The 25546-nt window shown below is 35.3% G+C and overlaps 1 protein-coding gene across 4 annotated transcripts in view; it reads left to right on the plus strand.

Moving 5' to 3' along the window:
• The first annotated feature begins 8648 nt into the window (after nt 1-8648).
• The window catches only part of LOC145694666 (zinc finger and BTB domain-containing protein 41-like), a 93614-nt gene continuing 76716 nt past the window's right edge, over nt 8649-25546 (plus strand). For 2 of the 4 annotated variants that reach the window (XM_081771138.1, XM_081771137.1), the window contains exon 1: nt 8650-11623. In XM_081771138.1, the coding sequence (XP_081627264.1) occupies nt 11553-11623 (71 nt within the window). In that variant the 5' untranslated portion in view covers nt 8650-11552. Of the gene's footprint in view, nt 12279-25546 lie in introns of all 4 variants that reach the window. The other 2 variants (XM_081771139.1, XR_014133036.1) reach the window with 2 other exon arrangements.

Raw genomic sequence — 25546 nt, forward strand, 5'->3', positions numbered from 1 at the left:
GAGAATTAGGCCAATTTATCATTTCACTGTCCAATATCTCCAATGGACCTGGAAAAAAAGTTCTGAAATTTTGGGAATAGTTAGTCCTTTAGTATACCATAACCACTACAAAGCGCGTTTTGTGTTTTTGTGCAGAATGTGGGTCAAAGTATTAAGTAATGACGTCATACTCTAGGAGGTGTTTTGTTCATGAATTCAACTGGAAATTAGTTGTGAAGTAAAATAAAGTAGGATGAATCGTTAGTCCAGTCAAGGTTCTCAAGCTCGTTCCTATCCTCTAGTTGTAACACTGTCTTATCACAACCACAGCAGCACTGGTGAAGAATGCTACTATACGCAGAAGGCGAGGAAAGTCAAAATGCACACTTGACAAAAAAGTCCGTAAGTACTCCTTGCTCTTGCTGCTTGCTAAATGAATGATATTCAATCATGTTTATTCTTGTCTTAATTGTCAAATCATGCAGAAGACTGTTGTCCTTTCGTTTAATCTACATTCCCAAGTCAGTGAACACTTATCCGCTGTAAACAGTGACTGCGGAAACAGTGTCCAAAAGTGATCCTACTGTAGACTCTGATTTCACCTCTTTCAATTGTTTCAGCCAAAAATGTTAAGAGATCAAAGTTTTAGCTCTGCTCGAGTTGGAAACGTCCAACAATTTTCAATTTGGTAGGACAAATAGATGTTGATTCAAAACAACGTAAACGCCTAAAATCGAAAGAAACGTAAAATGTCGTCAGCCGCTGTGTCGCCTTGGGATGTTGTAAAAAAAATAATTAATTGTGGTTTTGAAGTACCCTGTATAGGGAAAACATTTATGAAAAAATTAGATTTTTTCGAAAAGGTCGAGCGGTAATTTTTCTTCTTTCTCGATCACTTCGCATGGATTGATCCTGTTATAGTAAGTATATATTTCAAATTTTAATCTTTGCTTTATATATATATATATATATATATATATAAAGTCTTGATCAGTTTCAGAATTAAAATAAGTATTTATACATTACTCAAAATAAAAGACTGCTATATGCAACCACACAAGGACGACATTTTTAAAATCAAATAGCATCACAGTTACTTTCCGTAATTAAAATGAATGGTTTTACTGTAATATGCTAACGTATTTCAAATGTATTAAAGGTATAATAAATAGGAATAATCAGAACTTTTGATAGTGTGAAAGTAATTAAAGCTAATCTGCCTTTTATTATAACATTTTTACGTTTTATTGAGTTTTCAGCATTTTAAAAGAAATATGAAGTTATTTCAGTTGAAAAAATACAGATAACATTTTATAATATATGACAATTGAAGGGGAAAAAATAATTATATAGGGTTTGCCTTGGTACATCTAATATATACTTCTGTGATGTTGTTCCTTGGATTTTGCCCTCGTAACTACAACCATTTTATACATGAGTTGTGATCTGCATACAAACACGCTAGAAGTTAAGTTTTTCGGTGCTACATTTCCCTAAACATTTCCTCCTCGAATAGAATTCCCTATCTCCAAAGATTAGATAGAATGGGAATTCCCGTTCTGCCTAAAGATAAGATCATTTAAAAGATTTTCCACAAAGTCCTGGAGGGCTTTAGGGAGCGCAAAAATGAATCTTTTTAATATTGCAGCCCTCTAGTTGGGGGAGTGTAAGGAATTTCTTTCCGCGAGGGTGTCTGAAAATTTTTGGGCGGTAATGGTGGGGTGTTAGGGGGTGTAGATAAATCACTGGTAGGAAATCATAATATTAGGCTTTCAACTAATATTGCAGAAAAACGAAACATTTGTCAGTTGAAAGGTTTTCAGTAATTAATTTTGGCGGTACAGTTTGTGAACTCAAACTAATAAGTACTTTTCGCGATGTAATTAAAACAATGAACTAATTGTATGGATGAATTCCTAAAATACTTCAAATAATTGTAGCTTCTTTATATTGTGCTTAATTAAATGTTTAATTACAATTTATGTGTAATTTAAGTACTTCATATTTTGGCTAGTGTGGACTGTGTGGTGGACAAACACCGTGCTTGTGGGCTTTCTCGGGGTTCTCCCGTTTCTTCCCACTTTCTTCATTCCACCATTTTATTCATTTCTTATCATCACCGTCTCCTTTAGCCTAACCGGCATAACCGTGGGACGTAAAACTCGAAGATTTCATTTCATTTTTTTCATATTTTGGCTTTATTATGGTTCTAATTGAAGGCATGAAAATGACAACCAGATAAAGACCAATTTCTCAAAAATGAGATTTTCATATATTCGAAATCTATGTTCAGTGGTCTATCAGTGAGTGTGAAAACAAGAGTTGCATGCTTACCCATTCCCCCACCAGAGAGCTTTTAAACTTAACCGTTTTTTCGTTGACAATGAGAACCAGACAAAGACCGGATCTATCTGGTTTTCGTTCTCAGTTTCTGAATAAATATGTTCTGGCTAGCACTACCATTTTGTGCGTAGTTGCTTTCAGACGAACACGAGTATTGTAGTCCTCGTACCACAAGTACTGCGTTATGATGAAACTAAGCAGCGATAGTTTTGTGGACGATTCAGATGCCTATCCAGATTTTATTTCAAGTGAATGTGATGATCGTGATGTGATACATATACAGCGAAAAAAAAAAAAAAACGTAAGAAAAATGTGAAAAAGTGGAAGCAGAACGTTCGCAAACGTAATCTTAATAGCAGGACACCATATATATCTAAGAAAGGAAAGCCGATGGCAGGACGTGTTTCCAAAGACTGTTCTTGTAAGAATAAGTGCACTCAATAGTTTTCCAGTTCAGCAAAGGATAAGATACTACAAGACTTTAATAATCTGAATGATAAAGTATTGCAAGATACATACCTGTCAGCGCTAATACGATTCTGTGAGATTCAGCGAAGGCGTCCTGACCTCATATTGAAGAGACGGGGTAATCCATCACAAAAGGAGTTTGTAATTCAAGAGAAGAGAAATGTGCCATTTAAATATTATGTAAACGTAGATGGCAAAGAACACCAAGTTTGTAAGAGTGGCTTTTGTAGTTTACATGGCATCAAAAAAAAGTAGGGTTGAAAGGCTTGCCTTATACATAAAGGTCGGTAGCACGTCTCCGATGGATATGAGAGGTAAATATGAGGGTTCCAGGGATAATAAAAAGCCAGAGAATGTTGTGCGTCAAGTAATAGACCACATCAAATCTTTTCCTACCAGGAAATCATACTATTCTCGAAAGAGAAAATGTTTACAACCGGACCTTACTGTTAAAAAAAAAAAAAAAAAAAAAAAAAAAAAAAGCATGAACTTTACTTGGACAAACGTGAACCAGAGGTTTTCCAAAATATTTCTCAAGGGACAAATGTAAGCCAGAAATTCCGTACGAATATTATAATAATGTTTTTAACACCACATTCAATTTAGCTTTTGGTAAACCTCGCAGTGATGTGTGTCCTACTTGTGACGAATTAAAAGTCAAAATTGATAGTACAATAGATGAGGATAAAATGAACTTGCAGTGTGAAAGAGAGGTGCATTTGTTAAAAGCACAAAAATTCTACGATGACTTGAAAGAAAAAAACAAGCAAGGCCAGGAAGATCCATCAGTCGATGTTTTATGTTTAGACTATCAGCAGAACTTCTGTCTCCCTGTTCTACCTGTTGGAGAAATATTCTATAATAGACAAATATGGATTTATAACCAGTGCATTTATTCCACCAAGACAGGAACATAAAAAATGTACATGTATGATGAAACAGTCGCAAAAAAGAGAGCAAATTAAACTATATCTTTCCTTAATCATTACATTGAAAATTTCGTGGACCTTAGTGTAAAAACTCTGTACATTTTTACAGACAACTGTGGAGGACAAAAGAAAAACTTAACTCTTGTCCAGTATTTGTCCTTACTTGCTACTATTAAGAAATTTGAATATATTGTTCATCACTATCCAGAACGGGGACACTCGTTTCTCCCATGTGACAGACAGTTTACACAGATTGAAAAACTCAGACTTCAAAAAGAGTATGTATATATACCGGAGGAATGGTATTTACTTGTTCAGATAGCATCCAAAAAGTTTCGCGTCATAAAAGTTCAGCAAAACATGGTCAAGGACTTTCATAATTTCTTGTCACCTTGGTTCGTTAGGAACATAAGGAATGCGGACAAGGCGTTCAAAATCTCTACTTACAAGGTTTTCCAGTATGAAGGCAAAAACATTTACGTATCCCACGGACACTCTCCGGAAATATAATATGATTGTTTTATCGGAGTCAAGAAGATTGCAGACATTAGTGAAGTAAACCTGAGCAATGCACCTCGAGCTTACTTCAACTCACTTCCAATTAGCGCAAATTGTGTTCCAAATATGTTCCAGACATTTATAAAGGATGGTATGCCAATCTTCACTGTGTAGAAATGTAAAATAACACGAGTGAAACTGATACAGATATGAACAAGTAGCAGACATTTTCAGTGAGTGTGAAAAACAGATATCTCCATTTGCATTTTTGTATTTCTGTAATAATGATCCGTAATAATAAAAAATAAAGATCTTTTTATTGTTAACTACAAGTATATTGTACAGTTAAGAGTTCCACTTAATTCCAACCATGTTGTAGCAATTATATTGGATATACGTAAGTATTCTTTGGTCTTTACCTTGTTATCACTCTCACTGAGTTAATATTTTTATCTGGTTTTGTTTTCTACGTCTCTTGTAAAATTAGCATTTTGGTCTTTATCTGGTTGTCATTTTCATGCCTTCAATTCTTTTTCAAATGTTAGTATAATTTCAATAGGAGAGCAATGTATTTCGTGTTTGCTTATTAGGCTGACTTTCTGAAGACTTCTTTTGTCTATTCCAAAATTTCCAACAGACCAAAATTATAAAATAAAATTTCACAAGATAAAAGCTGGAAATTACTTATTATATCATCATTAAAATGCGCGATTACATCATCTTTATTAGCGTCAAACAACGAATACTACATTAGTTGTACGCGACTCCTCACATGTTTCCAGGAGAAATATGTAATTCCGACAAGTCAGCCGTGAGTAAAAATTTTATGACCTTTACTTACGAATTGTGTATTTTCAGGCCTGAACTTACTAAAGTTTTCATCCTTATGCCTTGCCTCACTGCTCGCTAACGATTAATCGTCTTGGTCTCAAAATGAAAACTTATTCTTTAAAGTATTGGAGTGTTTGACACGGGAGACGCTAGTTCGGATTCTATTTTAAGTTGTATGACCACGTCTCGTAAACCCCCGCTGCTGAAAGGGACATTAAATTTCAATCCAATCAGTCCTAACACTAACATACATGGTAAGAGTTTTTTGGGGTGTTCGAAATGATGTTCTGTAAACTTCAATCTGGCTATGGCTCTAAATGCAAACACCATCTGCTGAGAACTTGCAGTGACCGTATTCTGAAAAATGCCTTTTCTTTTCTGGACAGGATCAATATTGCACAAATGTTAATATTTCTGCGTTTTAGAATGTTAATTTACATCAGACCAGTAAGTAATATCTTTGCTGTGAATCTAAAAGTATTATACCAATATTAATTAATTAATTAATTTTTATTTATTTATTATGTTTTTATATAAACATTCTCTAACAATGTATTAATATAACACAAGATCATGCGTAGATGTCTGCGTATAAATTTGGTAGATACACGATTTAAATTGGTAACCTGTCAGTCTTTGGTCGATAGACATCGAAATTTCAGGAGGCCCGTTTCCAGGCCTTGACAGGAATCACTTCCTTGATACATAAACCTATAGGTATTCAACTTTAACAATTATGAGACTGTGAATAATCCAGGAGGTTCATTTCCAGATCTTGGCAGAAATTCTCCTTTTAAAATATTTACCTAGTCCATATATTTCTGTTTTTACTAGCACATAACACATAAACGTACACAATTTATGATGCAAATCTTTCCTATATTTATAATTACAGTAGTTGGTTCTGCACAGAAGCTTTCGGTTGTGCGTGATCTTCAGTCCACTAAGTTCTCTTAGATGATATTTTAGTCGAATATTGTCCTAATTAAAATACCTCAGTGATTGACACTCTAAACTCTTTGAATGAATCTTTTTAACCAAATATTTTCTTAAACACTATGCTTTTTAACGCCTTATTTCCATTTAGGAATGTTTTTTCTTTTTGACCTTTTTTTTTTTGAATCTATACATATTGTTTCTTTAATTTCGTTTGTAGTATTATTACAAAGTTTTGGAGCAAAAAAAGAATTAGGTTTTGTGATATTGTTTTGTTTACTCTTACTGTTTCAGATTTTTTTGGAGTTATTTTTCTCTTTCCATATCAGTATGTTATTTTATTCCACTGTTTTTCATATTTTTCTACGTATAAAAGTATAGTTTTTGCATATAATTTTTCAACGGTTAAAACTGTAAATTCTGTATACAGAGTGTTTCAAAACAACACCGACAACGTTTGCGAGGTGATTCATGACACCAAGATAAGACAAAAAGTATAGACCAACATTGGTGCACAAATGCTTCCTTTCGGAGTTATATGCTGCCGAAAACATTAAAAAATGAACTTTAAAGGTCCATAGCTCCAAAACTATGGGACTAACGTAGTCGGGTCGACATAACTTAGGAACTAGCATGTGCCCTATCCAAATATCCAAGTTTCAGAATCCTGCGTTTCTTGCGCATCAATTTTTATGGAGGTAGTTGGTGAGTACTGCAAATTATTTGCCTGTAGCCAAACTCCCTCTATAAAAATTGTTGTGTGAGTACCTTAGGATTGCGGGCGCACTTATTAGTTCCTAAGTGGAGTCTTGAACCGACTACGGTAACTCCTATAGTTTTGGAGCTAGACCTTTAAAGTTCATTTTTTCATGTTATCGGCAGCATATAACTCCGAAAGGAAGCATTTGTGCACGCAGGTTCGTTTATACTTGTCTTATCTTGGTGTCAGGAATCACCTCCCAAACGTTGTCGGTGTTGTTTTGAAACATCCTTTATAGGTCTTCCAATTTGTTTTCTTTATTTTTATTTAAACAAATTCTTATTATATTATTTTGCTGAATTTGTAATGGTTTCATATGCGTTTCATAGGCATGTCCCAACTTAAGATACAATATTGTAGACTTGTAGAGTATTCTGAATAAGAGCGTAACACATAAAGCTATCACATTTTTACAGCATGAAATCAAGACTAATGAAAAGAAAACAAGTCTATATATGTCGCTATTTATTGACCTTTACAAATTTTATATTTTTTTATTATCTGGGAGTATTTTGGACTCAATCGCCATAAAATTTTTGTGGGATTTGTCCCTCCGTATCTTTCGTTTTTTTATTTTAGTTTTTAACACTCATTATACACGATAAGTACCATTTATAACGACACATAGTAGAGGGAGAGTAGAGAAGAAGTAAAATGGCTAAATTGTTATTTTGCACTGTTATAATTATAAATCTTAATTTCATTCCTTGATTCTTCAAATGTTGCAAATAATTCATGTCCCTTTCTTAGGTTATCTTCCTCTCCTCTTCGCACAAAAAGAGTTTAATTAATCTTTAAGGTCCTTTCCACTTGCCCTGTTCCGGCCTGAGTCATACACATCTAAAGGCTATAAAACATATTCAATTAAACTTTCGGGTAGAGCCTACTTTGACAGTACCATTCCGATATTTGCTTAGTGGGACATTAACAACTTGGGTGACTGGTAGCTGGATCGAACCTATGATGTGGTACGCGAACGTCCCTTTTGTAGCAGCTAATTTGAACTCCTTTTCACCGAAACTCTCACTTCCAAAAAACGCTGTCAGGGAAGAGTAGGACACTATCACAAACATTTTTGTGCTTTATACTGTTCACATGATGTTTAATGTCTAACCATCCGCCATGAATAATATTGAATGTGAAGAACATCTGTTAGAGGGTACGTCAGTATCAGAAATAGTTCTCTTCAGAAATGGATATTTTTTTCTGGAGGACATCGTTAAAAACACACTTTCGTTTTCTACCATTACTGACACGTCAAATAACTCGGCAATTGTAAGATCCCGATAATTGTCCTACATATCACAGCACGGGTAAATGATAAAACACAGAGAAAAAAAAAGTAGCTCGTTCACAGCGCGAGGCTTCCAATAAAAAGGATGAATTAATTGCCATGGCAGTTATTCCTTTGTTTGCAGTCTTTAAAAAAGTCGGGACACGAGTTAAAAAGAAAGGACTGTCCTGGCTAAATCGGGATGTCTGGCAGCCTTAGTAATACACCATACGTAAAACCTTTAATTTTAAACAGCCTCTTAATCGTACAGATTTATACACTAATTTTCTTAAATTCTTTTGTTACATGTTGAATAATCGATGTCTACTTTCAGTGTTCGTCAATTTTTACAGGTAAATAATTCTGATTCGTAACTTCATTAATTGCATTACAGTAACAATGTATAATATTAACACAATTATAATATCTTAAAAACAAAGTTTTGAGGTTGGCCAATCATTCTTGTTAAATTTGAAACCAAATAATTTTGTTCAAACTATTGATTTACCTTATTTAATGTTATTTTCGGTTTAGTATAAGTTTTTTCTCATTTTTTACCCATAATAGTTATTGTGGTATCATCCGCAAATAATTGAATATAGCCATCGATTTTCAAATTGTACAAATCATTTAGATAAATTATAAACCATGGATACTGATACTGGAAATACTTGGATTATACTGGATTTTAATTTTGATACTGGAAATAATACTGGAACTTTGATCTACATACTGGAAAAGTCATGAAATACACAAATATCATTCTTTATAATCTACCCTGGATTTTTGAACTCCAAAAGTCAAGGGTAATAACAGTCGTTGCATTAAAACTAGAATAGAATAATTACGATTATTTACACAAGTTATAATATAACTTAATAATACATTTAGATAATACAAATAATGCTCTTGGCTCACTGTATCAGCCCTCCGAGCAGGATGTCTACGGGCCTGAAAGTCATGAATTGGAGTTGTCTGTTAAAGGATGCTTAAAGTCGTGAATTTGAGTTTCAGGTCATGAAAAAAGTGATTTTATAGAACAACAATACTTATGTAATATAGTACAGTTACTGAAATAATAAATTGTGATTTTCCCCAATGTTCCGGCGTTAAGACGTGACGCCACATCTCTTGGGGTTGCAGATAGTCACCAACTTCTCCTTTTCTACTAATTCTGCTTTTTTCCTCGTTTCCCCCAATACTTCACGTATAATAATAATGAATACTTTGTATTATATGCAATGCTTCAAGCACAGTATACAGGGCTGCAAACTAGTCAGTAAAGTCAGTAAAAGTATGCCCAATGATGGGAAACTGAGAGCCAGTTTTAATGCTTTGTATGGATGTGGCATATTGCTTATGTAAAGATTTCAGCTCTTTCATAGGCAGCTACATACACATAACAGCACCACTCTTCTTTAATTTCATTTGAAATTTTTTGTTGCAGGTCGCATTAATTATTGATTTTTGAAGAAATATTTTGTGAAGTCAACGAAGTGTTTGTTGAAAGTTTCAGATAGAGTTTCAGTTTTCACAGCTGCTCGGTGGGGAGAAGGTAGCTAATTTTAAAACCAATTAATTATTTGATATATTATAGCCTACTTCATATTTTAAATGAGGATTTGATGTCAGTAATGTCCGGTATTAAGTCAGTAAATTTTACCCGACAGCTAGTTTTCAGCCCTGAGTATATTATATATATAATACATCCATTATTATTTATTTATGTGTGATTATTACCGTTGCACATATCTTTTGAGAGAGAATGAGGAAAATAAGAGGAGAGACTTATTTAAAAACTGAGCGATGGGACTGAACAATAAATTCAGATTTGAATTTTCTTCAGAGGTTGGAAAATGATAAGTATAAAGGGTATTGCTCTTTTGTTTGAACAGTTTTGATATTAGCAACACGAGAGTGTCTTCAGTTCGATCTCATGCCAGAGGCAAAAAGCATATTGAAAGAGTAAATTCTTCAAGTTCGAGCAAAAATACTGTTTCATATGGTATTTGCCAAGGAAGAAACTACAAACTGTTTTTGTGAATGCTGTTCCATCAATTACAAGCTCTGTTCCAGTGAAAGCTGAACTTTGTGAAGTGCGAACTTCAGTTGTAAATAACGCACATACTTGTTTTATTGATAACAAGACCACAACATTCAGTACTTGTATTATGAAATCACTACTTGTATTACAAGTAGTCTTAATAATTTTATTATCAAAGATGAAGTTATTACTGCAAAAATATTGTGGGCTGTTAATCAAGTTATGACCCATTCTTCTGGTAGAAGTTTTGGCATTTGTAGTGATGTTTTTAAAGTGATGTTTCCCGACAGCGAAATTGCGATAAAGTTCAAGATAAACTTGGATACCTAGTTACATATGGACATATTTCCAAAAAGAATTGGCAAACGTTTTTAAAATAGGGTCCTTTCTTCATCAACATAAAATAGGTATGTTGATGAAGAAAGAAAAAAAAAAAACATTAGAAAACTTTGTAAGCATAAAAAGTTTTGTAAGAAATGACGTGCTCACAGCACAGTTGGCATTCATGCGTTCTATTTCTCTTGAACTAGAACAGTATCTCCCCAAATATCAGAGTAATGATCCTCTTCTCCTTTTATGTTCACTGATCTGAGTACTATGCTTCGACACGTGTTGGGAAGAATTATAGAGAATCAGATTTTGGAATCGGCAAATACTAGTAAGAAACTTCTCTCAATTTGAAGAATACAGTAAACCTGAAGACCTTCCGTGCTGTTGACATTGGATTTACATCCTCAGCAGCTTTAAAAGGTAAGGTAATAAAAGATGGGAAAGTTCTTCAGTTCCATGGAGACTGCAGAAAATTCCTTGTTGATATATACAAGAAGATTTTTGTCAAAAGCCCTCTTGCTTTCAAGTGTGTTAGAGGTGCCAGCTACTTCAATCCTGCAATTATGAACAATTCGTCTATTAAGACTTATAGGGTACCTGCTGCACTAGATGTTCTTGTTAAGGTAAATCAATTTGTAACAACCCGTTTAACCGGTTGTTTACATTGCTGCTGTTGATGATAAAGTTGGCCCCCGTATAGTGCTACTGTACCAGTCATGTTGTTCTATTCTCGTTTTATGTTGTTATAGTGTTTGGTAATTATAATTTGTTTTCTTTGTTGCTGGTATGGAGGCATGTCCGTAATATTGGTACAGATGAGATATATCTATTCAACCTAATTTATGATATGAAACACATACCAAAATTTTAATCCAAAAGCGAATATTTCTCTCAAGTCGGTTACTATAGATTTAGTTTAAGTTACGGCATGATGCGTAAGAGTTTTTATTCCTATCGTATACGATATTCTTAAAACGAGCTTAATATCTAATTAAACCTAATTATTTAAAATTTATATTACCTTGCTTATAAACCTACAACTTCCGCTTCGTTGCAGTATGTGCCATTCTTTTGTTAATAGTAGAGGGGTAGTTCTTGCTATTACAGCAAGAGGGCGTTTGAATCGCTATTTGGTGCATACGTAATGCTGGTTTTTGTAAAATGGCATCTAAAAGGGTGATGAAATTTCTTGTTGCTCCGGCAACAAGTAAACATCGACAAGGAGAGAATAGGTGAGTTCTCAATTTTATGCTATACGTTATTTTCAGTAATTAGAAAATTAAATTTAATATATAAAATTACGGTTTAGGCGGCTAGGTTCCTGTACTGCGATATAATTGTTATAAAATTGTCTTAGTTTATAGTCGAGTATATGATATTGAAAACGCGTTTATCAAGGCCTGGTTCCGAGAGAGGGAAGACGCAGCTAATTCTAATGTACTAGTGTGGTTAGACGGTGGCCGTGTCAGTGCTCCAAAAATTTTAGAAATTTCGTAACAAAACATTTATTTCGGACTATAACCTTGGTGAAATCATTGTTTAGACCCAACCTAGTTTACTGTTTTTGAAAAGAAAAAAAAGAAAGAAAAAAAAAAGAGCTTGACTTAAAATTAGTAGATAACCTTCTTTCGGCAGAAGGCCACCGAATATCACCTCCGCCATTATTATAATTATAAAGTAATGAGGCAGGAGGTATATTTGTCGAAATCCGTTGCTTCGGACTACGAGAGCTACTTTCTATAAATCATAGAACGTCAAACTGGTGGCTGAAGAAAGGGAATCCGATGTTTCAATTCAGAGGTTGGACGAATCATAGCCTCTCCTGCATAATCCAAGATTGAGGGAGCCAGTTTGTGTAAACTTCTAGCGAAAGGCGTTGGAGAAGTGGTAATATCAAAATTTCCTTTCTAATTCTAGACAGTATGGTAACTTATGGAATGAAAATCTTCGCAACCAATATGTGCAGATAAGTAAGGGTGCGTCACGCGTCTTCGTAGCTCACCACATTTTTGTCCACTCCTAAGTATATTTGATAAAATCGAAATGTAATCGAATCATTAAACGTGCTACTTTTAATATGTCCGTTTGGTAAAATTGTCTTGTGAAAGTGTGTGTTTTTATTATGTCATAGATTAGGTTGACTTGGTAGAATTTTACTTTGACCGTTCCTATGAATATGTTTTATCTCATTGTAGTTTAGGTATAATTTTACTGTGACCATGTCCCTGAATATGTTTTGTCTCGTTGTAGTTTAGGTACAGTTTTACTTTGACCGTGCCTATGAATATGTTAGTTCGGTATAAAAATTTTCTGTTCGTGATTGCTGAATCGGTTGTATAGGGGATAACGAACTCATATGCGGCATTACTTTAATTCTTACGTGCTTATGTGTATTGTAATATGTTAAGTCGATCCAGGGTAATATTTAAACAGTAAATTTTTAGTGTTTTCTTTTTGGTTATAATATTGTAAATTTTGTCTTGTGTTAGGTTAGATCAATTCGGTTACTCACATATTTCGTAGGTTAGGTTGATTCGTCTTGAATTTTATTTCGATCGCATTAACGCATATTTGTCATGTCGCAGGTTAATATAGGTTAATCTAATGTAACTCAACTTGCCACTCTTCAACTAAAACTATCTATACATATAGGATAGACTGATATTCGTTATGTGGATCCATCACTTTTAATAACGAATTGTGAAGCTGAAATGTTAAAAGTTTTGAGAATGACGTTCTGGTATCATTGACGATATGTAGACCCTGTCACATAGATGTAGTTTTTTTTTCTTTTTTTTTCTTTTCATTGATCATTTGTAAATATTTCATCTTCGCTCCATTAATAGTAGTGCTCGTAGTAGTAGATGTGTTGCTTAACTGATGCATAGGCAAGAGTAGCTTGGTATATGCTACTTACTTACATTCGAATTGAAATGAAAGTATAATAGTAGTGGTACATGCTTATGTCTGTTGTTATATTCGAAATATGAATGACAGGAGTAGTTGTCGGTTAAATCGAACGAACGTCAATTTAATAATAATTTTGTAAAGAAGTAGAGAGGATGGATCACTGATATGTCTGTGTTAATTTTTTTCTTTCCTTGATTTATCATGATTTAACGTGTACTAATGAAGAGTGCTGAAATTTTGAGAATCCAGACAAGAATCTTGTGCTATAATAATGTAACAGCATAATCACATAAAAATATATACTTGAAATACTGCGACATAGGCAAATATTCGGAATAACAATGACTTTGATATTAATTATATATATATTTATTGATTGCTGAATAGAAATTCGAATGTAAAATTTTATTTTTAACTAAGGTTTGACTTTTGGATAAAGGAAAAAAAAAAAATGAAGAGAGACAATTTGTGTCATTCAGCTCCGGACTGATTGTAAGTGCAAACTTCATTATTTCGAATGTCCTCTGTTAAACGAATATTCTTGCTACTTTTTCAAAAAGTTAATATTTGTTACTGTGTAATTATTTATTGATTGGCAAGAATAAATAGTTACAATAATCTGGCTTTATAACTTCGAATAACTGCTCTTAGATTTAAATCCATACAGCTCTAAATGTACATATGTAGGTTTATATATATATATATATATATATATATATATATATATATATATATATATATATATACATAGTGTGAAGTTGTAGTTCAGTAACAGCGTTAGAATTTTCACTCTTGGTTTTGCCGTTGAAACAAGAACTTGAAATCTTTTGATATCTTCCGTTGCGCATATGAATCAAATATTCTATTATAAATTTTGTTAGGTTAAATTAGCCCTAGTAGATAATAATTTCATTTCTGATAAATGTAAATGTATGATACATTTTATAGGTTAGGGACAGTTAGGAAAATCTAAAGCTTATACAACCTGATATTTTTTTTTTTTTACTATACTCTGAAATTGGTATAGCTATAAATTGTCTAGTATGGAACTGATATTGCAAACCGAGACTACTTAGGGCCCTATTAGAGTAGGCCACTGGTTGCGCAACTGGTCGAGCAACCAGTGGACAGAACATGTGGCGGGACATTGAAATATATAGAGCCTATTACACTAGGGCAACTAGTGGTGCCACCAACAAATCGGTGGACGGTTGGTTGCGAGCTCAGCAACTGCCCGGGAACCACTAGTGGCACGGAACACACTTGGGTCATTGTTCTTAACGTAGCGTATTACACTAGGCCACTGATGGTGCCACAGTAGCAGGTTCAAAAGTTGTTTGATCATCGGCGCTCGCTCTGTGACTTATAAGACCGCAATATGTTGTCACTTTTGTAGTGTTTTTTGATTAGAGAGAAATGGCAAGTGACAATGAAGGTGGTGACGGAAATGTAAGGAAGAAAACCAGAGAAGACAAAATGCAGGAATTAGGCAAACTGATAGTCCTTTGAAGTTCTAGTACCTATTTTTAGGTACTGAAGGAGTGTCTTCATTATTCGATTAACCCGCGATCAGTCGTGCCTTATGGAGCAACGCCATCAGTCGCATGTATAGTTTTTCTAACGCACCATTTTACCTTTAATATATTAAGATACTAATTCTGGGCACAGACGTTTTCAGCATTTGTGAAGTGTTGTAGACAGATTGCACAGAAACAACAAAATAGGAGTAGGGGAGGTATTTTAAATGTAACTTCAGTGAAAATAAAGAGAAGTAAAAGTTACAGCGAAAAATGTATTATGGTTAGATTTTTTTCTAACGGCGGGACCAATCGCGGGTTAAAAGAGAACCAATAAAGCTTTTTATTACATTTTTCGTTTGCTTTTTCGATTCTAGAGGCATTGCAAAACACGTTACGTATGGTTTCACGCCTTTCTGCGTCGAGACATAAGAGATGATGATGTCTTAACTTTAATAAAAATACTTTTTGTTAGGCCTGTTTTTATTATTTTTTGGCGGGCTTACTTTGGCACCTACTAGATTGAAATTTTGCACAAACATTCAGTCCACCAAGTAGCATCTATTGGATTTCTTTTAAGATCTCAGTGTTAACGCAGGAGGGTTAAGAGGCGCAAAAATGTAAAGAAAAGGGATATTTAACCAAAAGCTCCACTTTTTCGCGACTTTCCCGCCTCAGGTACATGATGGTGACATGTAAATGATGTAATTTGAAAGGATGTTCTATTCTAAAGAAAATGAGCTCCAAAACATGATCCTAGGATAAATAGGCATGTCTCAGGAAAATTTTACCTGAGGTCAGGGTCTTTTGCGGTAATCTTGGGCATTGTGAGGATTATTGGTAAATATTTTTTCCGCCCTTATTCAAGATAGAAGCTTGAAATTTTGTACACACATTTAGTATACACCTTGGTATTTTAAAGTTAATACTCAGGTGTCTGCGTTAACACGGAGTACAGAGGGCTCAAAATTTAGAATTTTTTCCCAGAGAAAAATCCCGATTTCTCTCAAAATTTCCCACCTCATGGACATGATATGGAAATGTGAATGGTACCGTTTAACCCTAGATTAGGCACGTGGGTGACAGGTCCCCCCAGTGATTTTTGTCTCAAATTTGCATCACTGTGTTTTGGTATTCTGAGTTGTGCCTTTCAGTAGCTGAAGGTTAATTATTGATGTTTATTGTGGTGGCAGTAGTACACTTCTCTTTCCCGTCTACAGTTTGTAAGAAATAAATTCTCTCTGCAACAGCGTATTTGGGTGACAATTGTCAACCGCTCGCCTATATACGTAACGAGTAAAATGTCAGAACGCCGGAAGACAAAGAAAACACAAGATAAGAATGTTGCCCTGCAGTGGCTTGAGGAGAAAGAGGAAAAGTCGGATGTATGTTATGATGAGAGTGATTATGGAATTTATCACGTAATTAAGTGCAAGTGATCACAACACTGAATAGGAACAAAATGATCCATGGTGATATTTTTTGATCTTATAAAGATATGTGCAATTAATGTACTTTGCATCCTGAAATTCAATACAAGTTCACCTCGATTGTCACAAAGAAGTTGTTTTGGAGGATACCACCTGGAAAATGATGAAATTTAAACTTATTTTTAAAAACCCGAAATTTTAAAGGGGTAGACAATAAAGTGAACACTAAGGATTTTATTTGTAGTTATCCGGACAAAGATAGTCGAATAGTATGTAAGATAGACTTTTATCTTACCTTGACATCAATATTGGGTGTACGTACACTTTCTTCTTTTTTCGCCCTCTCTTTTTTATCAAGAGGGCAATGAGAAGCATGCTCTCACTCACTGAAGGCATTTTCTCATGAAAATATTTGTCTTGTTTTGGTTGCACCATTGGTGGACGATACGCAAGAGTTTGGTGGCGCCACCAGTTGCGCAACCAGTGGGCTTATGTAATAGGGCCCTTAGGTTTCTCATCAAAGGAAAAAGTAGTGAAGTGTCTCAACAACTTTCATCCAAAAACTGATCGATTAAACTGTAATCGACTATAATCTAGTCGGGTCGCTGTTCGGGTACCATTTATTTGTAATCAGAGTCTAGTCTCTGTTCGGGCAGCCAGGGAGTATTTTCTTTAGACCTGGACTTAATGATGAGGTGGGCTTTAGGCGCCGAGAGGTTCGGATGTCTCGTCTGGGAAACCTCACGGACGATCAGACGGTCATCCAGGCCATAACGCACGCAAACATCACTCATACACACAAGGAAAACACACTGGATAAATGACACTATACTTATTTATTAGAATACTATTAAAAAGAAAATAGACAAGAGAAACGATCGCAACACCTAACACTGAATATATATAATTATTTCCTTTATTAAAATCACACATTACTTTTTCACTATACTGTAGCCCTTTATCATTTTGATATATATATATATATATATATATATATATATATATATATATATATATATATATATATATATATATAGACGGAAGATTATAATTGAAATTTCACTATAAATGCTTTTCTCACACCATTGACGCACTTGGGGAATTAGCACTGGGGGAAGTGTTGCCGGGATAATCCCACGTAGTAACCTGGTTGCTGCTCCAAACAGTCCTGAAGAGTCGACATGAATCTTCAGCAAAATCATTTAGTCTCCAAAGTGGAATGCTAATGTTGGAGGGCGCGTTTATAACTTTACGCACTAGGTATATGAACCTGGGACTTATTAATTGGCTAACTCTAACTCACTCTATGGCCTATGGAACCCGGGGGTTTAATGCCGCGTTCACAAAAGCTCTCCACTGTCTTCTATCCTTAGCTAACTGCATCCAGTTTATACTTTGTATTCCAACTTATGCGAGATCCATCTTAATATTGTCCTCCCATTTGCGCCTAGGTCTTCCTAATGGTCGTTTTCCGATTGGTCTTCCAGTCAAGACTTTGAAAGCGTTTCTACTTTCTTCCATTCTAGCTACATGACCCGCCCACTCAAGCATCCTAGACTTCACGACCCTAACAATGTTGGGTGAACCATATAAATTATGTATTTCCTCGTTATGAAGTTTCCGCCATTCCCCATTCCCGTTCGTCTTGGGTCCGAATATTCGTCTCAGGATCTTTTTCTCAAATACATTCAGTTTATGTTCTTCCCTCAGAGTAAGTGACCATGTTTCGCACCCATACAGAACAACAGGCATGATTATCGTTTTATATATTTTAAGCTTCAAATTCCTCGACAGAATTCGCGACGACAAGAGATTTTGAACCGAATAGTAACATGAATTTCCTGCTTTTAGTCGACATTTAATTTCTCCGTGAATATGATTTTCCTCTGTTAATATTGATCCTAGATATTTCAAACTATCCACTTTATCAAAAGTATTATTTAATATTTTAACGCATCCATAATTTGCTGTATTCCGGTCCCGCCGCACTTCCATGTATTTAGTTTTCTCTGCATTTACTTCTAAACCCATGTCCCTGCAAGCGTTTAATAAGATCTCTGCATTTCTTTCTATTGTTCTCCTATCATCCCCTATTAAATTTATATCATCAGCATATGCCATAACCTGGTGAATACCGTTCAACTGTAGGCCCTGGTTGCTATCTTTGATTTTCCTTATAGCGTATTCCAGAACGAAGTTAAATAATAATGACGACAACGCATCTCCTTGCTTCAGGCCATTTTCGACGTGAAAGCTCGTAGACAAAATTTTTCTACCCGGACTTTACTTTGGGATTCATTTAGACATATCTTAATTAATCTAATTAGCTCTCTCGGTACTCTAAGTTCTGTAAGAACGTTGTATAATGTTTCTCTCCGAATCGAGTCGTACGCCTTTCTAAAATCAATAAATAGTTGATGTACCGGGGTATTGTATTCCCACTTTTTTTCGAGTATTTGGCGAATGGTAAATATTTATTTGGTCGATAGTTGATCGATTTCGTCTGAATCCGCGCTGATAATCTCCAATAATTTCATCTGCGTATGGGGTCAGTCTTGCTAATAAAATATTTGAAAGGATTTTATAGGATGTTGACAGAAGAGAAATGCCTCGATAATTATTACAATCAGTTTTGTCGCCTTTCTTGTGAATTGGAACCATGATTGATTCTTTTCACTCTTGTGGCAATTCTTCCTTGTTCGAGATAAGAAGAATGAGTTTGTGTATCTTGTTCCACAATTTTTCGCCTCCAGCTAAAATTAACTCAGCCGGAATTTCATCTACACCCTGAGATTTGTGTTTCTTTAGTTTCTTTATAGCGGTTTCTACTTCTATTCGGCTGGGTTCTGGAATATACAGTTCTGCGGTGTGTATCTCCTTCTCTCCACGCACACTAGTTTTTGGTTGCGTGTTAAGCAAATCGTCAAAGAAATATTTCCATCTATTTAAGATGCTATCCGTGTCAGTGAGAACTGTACCGTCAGATTTCTTTAATATATAAGCACGAGGTTGATAGCCTTTCTTAAATTCGTTGATTCCCTTATACATGTCCAAGATCTTTTTATTTTTACTATTATCTTCAAGTTCCTTTAGCTTTCAGAAAATCGCGTTTCTTTGTTCTAAAAGTTTTGGAAGTTTCCCGCCTGATATCTGCGAAATTTTGTGTAGTTATTTCATTCGGGTTTTGTAGCCAGCGTAATTTTGCCTGTTTTCTCTTCTCTGCTAGTTTTATGCATTCCTGGTCGAACCATGGTTTGTTCCTACGTATTTCCGCGTGTCCCAATTTTTCTTTTGCTGAAATTTTAATGCTATCTCTAATTTCAATCCAGGTATCCTCAACACTAGTGCACTCCGAATCTTCTAAAGCCGAGAATCTATTCGAAACTTCAATCTGGTATTTCTCTCTTACCTGGCTCTCTTCTAATTTCTTTAAATTGAATCTCTCCGTTTTCGGACAATGAATATTACCTTTATTCAACGATAACCTCTCTCGTATTATCGCTGCTACCAGGTAGTGGTCAGTGTCACAATCAGCCCCTCTAAACGATCGGACATCAATTATGCTAGATTGCCTTCTTCTATCTACTAAAACGTGATCAATTTGATTATGTGTTTTCCCGTCTGGTGATGTCTAAGTGTATTTATGAACGTCGCGATGTGGGAATTTTGTACTCTTCACGATTAGGTTTTTTAATGTTGCAAAGTTCACGAGTCTAACACCGTTGTCATTACTTTCCTTATGCAGGCTTTCCCTATAATCGGTTTGAAAATATCCTCTCGTCCTACCTTCGCTTTGAAATCCCCTAATAAAATTTTAATATGGTATCGCGGGAGTTGGTCAAATATCCGTTCCACTTCTTCGTAAAAACTGTCTTTTATATCGTCATCCTTATCTTCAGTTGGGGCATGTACATTTAAAACAATAATATCACACCACCGTCCCTTAAGAGTAATAAAAGAAAGCCTGTCAGTAACAAATTCAACCCGTTTAATTGCTGGTAATATACGTTTATGAACGAAAAACCCTGTTCCTGACTGGTGATTTTTATTTCCTTTCCCGTAAAAGAACGTAAATTTTCCGGAATTCATAGATCCATTTCCTTTCCACTTAACTTCCTGAACCCCTACTACTTCCATCCTGTATTTCTCTAACTCACTCGTTACGGATTTTAACGCGCCTGCCCTATAAAGACTCCTAATATTCCATGTTCCAAATCTCATGTCCATTTTCTTTTGCTGATGTCGTGCCAAGTTATCAGTCCTTGTCCGAGGCTTTTGTGAATATTTCTGAACAAGTGCTTTTTTTTTTTTTTTTTTTTTTTTTTTTTTTTTTTTTTTTTACAGGATGAGGTTGTTAGCCCTACCCAAACCCCCAAGCTGGAGGACCATTCCTAGTCGGCTATCCGCGACTGCTTATTCCGTATATTCGCAGCTAACCTCTATATCTAGAAGCGTCTCCTCGATCCGCAACCTGAGGACGCGCCATGCCGTGGTTGGTGCTAGTAATAAAAACAACGCCCTTCACCGGCTAATAGCTTATGTCCCTTAGCAGAATGTTATACTTGATGCTTGACGCGACGTGCGTGGTTGCTGCCTTGAAACCTGGAATAACACTCCCGGAACGCAAAGGTTCAAGATACGAGCTGCAATGGTTTATGGATCAATGTTGGCAGTTCATTCTCAAAAACACTCAGGTTAAATCACCTGAGTGTAGATACATGCAAATAGAATACAAAAAAAATGTTAATTTTAGTCTCGACTGGCCACGACGCGCGAGACATTGCGATAACTCGAGCGTGTGAACGTACATATAACAAAATGCTAAAGCGATATGGCTGGCGACGATCAGACTTGGCCACCTTGTCTACTCTGATCTGCTCCAATCTACTGCAATATTTCCATGAACGATTAAAGAAAGCACTTAATTCAGTTCCAAATAACTGTAGAATATATACTGTGCATATTAATAAGTCAGGGAGAAACACTGAGAAGGTTCGTTGCTTACTGAAACGTTCTCACCACAAAGCAATGTTTTAAATATATATATGGAAAAACGATAAAACACTTCTTTGTCCAGTTGCGTGGGAAAGAAGCAATTCCCACCGAAGAAAAAACTTATTGGCGTCGCAGAATAAAGTATAAATCGAAAAAATAATCACTGTCTATACGAAATATATAGAGCGTCAACAAAAAATACTTCTCTAACCTGGTGGCGGTTATAGGACTATTTCTATGGACCGCCTATTTCCAACGCAATATTTCCAAAGAAGTGCTCCAGTTCACACAAAAAGTACTGGTTTTGTTTCACGGCAACGCTGCTACTAAAATAGGTTTTCCCATAAACAAAGAATGCCTAGTAAACAATTTTCATAAAAATAGCTTGATTGCACAGCGTGTGGTGTATAATGCAGTATATGCAGCTTGTGTGGTATTAGGTGTTAGTGTTTCGAAGATGATGATCAATGCGTCCAAAAATACATCAACATTGAGAAATGAAGCTTTAGAAGAGAATCTGAAGAGTGTAGATAACAATGCAGCCAAAAGAAAGTTAGCAGCAGAAGAAATAGAATTGAATTAGAATTAGAATTGAAGGAACGATGTGCTAAGGAAGAAACAGGAGAACTGAAAAAAATACTTTCTTAAATGCGAGTACCTTTTCAGTGTAAGGTATAATTATTGGGAATTAAAAATTAATAATTCACGAATTTGTTTTAAAATGTATACTGTAAACTATATATCACAGTACATAAAGTTTTGTATTACATACTTTATAAAGTACTATGTACAGGCTAATAATGTACTAGTTTCTTCTGTGTTGCGTATAAAAGTGGTTGATTTCATATATGTCTGCGTATGACTTATTATTTTGAGCAAGATTTTACTTAGAATAAGCCTGGTACAGAATATTTTATGTAAAACTGGTTATTTGTCAACAAATACTTTTTTTTTTTTGTAATTGTTTTAATAGCCTTAGAAACAATGTTGTATTCATTGAGATTGTAAATTTTTCCAAAGCAAGAGTTTTATACATTTGTAATTAGACATTTAAAACAATGGGTGGTGAGGGGAGTGGGAAGCCCTTTAAAAATCTTCAAAAATAATTTGTATTTCAAAAAATCAAGGCAAACTAAATTTATTACAAATAAGGTATTCTTTTGATGGTAAAACAATTACAAACTTGAAATAATCAAATGTGTGATTATTCGTAAAGAACTGTAAAAAATCATTGTATTAGGTACTGGAATTTTGCTGATAGCTATACTGAATATACTGGAATTTTGAAAGTGAAACTCAGTAGACAAAATTAGGCTTAATATTGTTCTTTGTTTTACTTCATACCTAACTTTTATAAATTCACTCGTGAAATTTCCAATTTTGACAACTTGAAATATGTTACTTAAGTAACTATAGATAACCCCAAGGAAATGGGCGGGTTGCGCGCCGAACAAAAAGTGGACGTAGGGAGCAACAGCCAACGAGCATCCTACACACTTGAGACATTAACATTTGTCTCGCTCAATTACTGTCAAGATTTCATGTTTCGTGCGCGTTTTGAAGTTTGGTACATTTAGATTACTTCATATTTTAATTTCTGTGATTTGTGATGCTTGTGCCTTTCATTTGTATTTACTTTATTTCCATTAATGTGTAAGTATTAATGTTTTTTGTTTAGTGTTACTTGAAATACATTATGGATTAACTTCCCGGTCTATCAACTGAGTGTGTAACGCTTAATAAATAAATAAATAAACCTGATCATCGAGAATTCTCGAAGAAAATTGTAGACAATGTTTACGATTTTTTGAAGAAGTTACCTGACGAAAATGTAAGAAGAAATATTGATTGGTGAATATGTCAAGAACTGGCTGCTAAAGCCTGTTCAACGAATAAATTGTGAAATTATACTTAATGGACACTTTCATTCTATTAAGAAAAGAAAATGCAAGTCGAACAAACCCCGCTACAGAGCGAACGATGACTATGAAAGGATGTCGTGACACGAACTGTTCTCGAAGTGTACGATAGAAGTGAGTTTCCTACCGCAGACAAGCTTCGTATTCGCCTTAACAAAAGATAAATTTTTCAGGGTCGTTGGCATCTATATACCGAGTATTGCACAAGTTGAGGTTTAGGTATAAGAAATGCAACGATGGTCGACGTTTCCTAATGGAAAGAAGTGATATTGTGGCACACAAGGCTAGTTTTCTTTTCAAGATCTTCGTCAAAATCAAGACACAAGACCAAGGATTTATTTAGACGAGACATGGATTAACCAGAAACATACCAAAGCTTACATTTCGCCAACAAGTGACAGCATAGGTGGACTTAAAGTCCCAGGTGGAAAAGGTGGTGGGCTAGTTATTAGTCACGCTGGAGGAGCTAAATTTGGATTCATTGATATTTGTAAATTGGTTTCTAGGAGCAGAAAGGGAGGTAATGGAGATCACCACAGCGTGATGAACAAGACAATATTTAAGGCGTAGTTTTTTTCAACTATTGAATAGTCTAGAAGAGGGTTGTGTAATTATAATAGACAATTCAAAATACCATTCAGCGTTAACTGAAAAAAATCCTTACACCTCAGCTAACGAACCAGAGATCATCCAGTGGCTAAAAACACGAAGCATTTCCCACTTAGGTAGAGAAACAAAGGCCGAGCTATTGTTAAAAAAGCATATGAGCTCGACGGAATCGCTCTCCAGCATGGTTACGAAGTTATCAGACTCCTTTCCTTCCACTGTCAATACAACCCTGTTGAGCTGATCTGGGCAAAAGTGAATGGAGAAATAGCTGAGCGTTAAAAGACATTTAAATTAGCTGACATACAGAGGTTAACTTAAGACGTTTTGGATTCGATGAGAAGATCTATTAGGAGAAACGCGTAGCCCCTGCGGAAAAGCTGCAAGAGAACGATTATCTACGTGAATGTTCAAGGGATAGGATTCTTCATCCAGTTGTTATCAACTTGAATGAAGATAGCAATAACGATGATGACAGCTCCTCTTACTTTGACCATGGAGAAAACGAGATAAGTGACTTTGAGGTTGAAGAATTTGGTTAGTTTAACTTTTAATATTTTAAAATTCTTTGTTTTGAATTCCTTCGTTAAAGTGGACTACGCAGTGTTCACGGTGTGTTACCAAAAGAAAGATGAAAAACTTTCGTCAGAATGACCGATCCGGAGTTTAAACTGAAGACCAATGAATTGCAAGCCAAACAGTCTTCTGCGCTCGATTATTCAACACATTTGCACTGATAGTGTAATGCCGCAAATTATCTCATCACCTATGTGAACCTGAATAAAGTTCTTTCTTTGGAGATAAGAAAAAAATAACGAATACCTTTTTAATTTATGCAAGGTTTGAATATGAAATGTCACTGTACACTTAGATGTATATAATGTTGAAGCTTGGTTACAACAGAGCGTGGGCTTTAAGCTGTGGCTCGCTAATGTGTTGTTGTCTACTTATTCCTCCAACAGGAGGGGGAAGAAAGTGACACATGAGAAGGGAGGATTGACAACAGCAAGCTGTATGGTGCGTGGTCCCTGGTTCGATCCCAGCTCGCGCCGTGTGGACTTTGTGGTGGACAAACACCGTGCTCGTAGGTTTTCTCGGGGTTCTACCGTTGCCTTCCACTTTCTTCATTCCACCCTTTCACTCATCTCTCATCATTACTGTCTCCTTTAGCCTAACCGGCATACGCGTGGGACGTAAAACTGAGATTTCATTTTTTCACTAGTGCTATTTTCAGATTTTCGGGCAAAGTGCCTGTTTTTAAATTCATTATATATATATATATATATATATATATATATATATATATATATATATATATATATATATATATATACACTACCGGCTAAGAGTGCGACCGATAACTGGTATTCAACGAAGTCATCTTTGGCCTTCGGAAAATGGCGAAGTTTAATGGCAGTAACGGGTCATCATGAACTAACTTTATGCTTCCCCCAAAATCGAACTTCTGCAATTCAAAGTGTAGATTTAAGAAATGTGCAAAAAGGAACTTTTGTTACATACATATATGTATGATATGATCTCGAGTGCGTAGCAGAGTGGTGCGTAGCAGAAATATTATGAATAAATCATGAATTACGTGAAGTTGACGTGCTGTTTATGCTTCCACATGGACCTTCAGCATTTGTGATTATCGACAATGTGCTACGCAGGGGCGGATCCAGTACGGACTTCTGGAAGGGGCTGGTGGTGGTAGTAATACTGCTACTTAGAGCTACTTTTAAGAGCTCCAAACTCTGAGATCGGTTTTATTTATATAG

This window comes from Thermobia domestica, chromosome 9, assembly GCF_964235325.1.
Source record: "Thermobia domestica chromosome 9, izTheDome1.hap1.1, whole genome shotgun sequence".
Lineage (NCBI taxonomy): Eukaryota > Metazoa > Arthropoda > Insecta > Zygentoma > Lepismatidae > Thermobia > Thermobia domestica.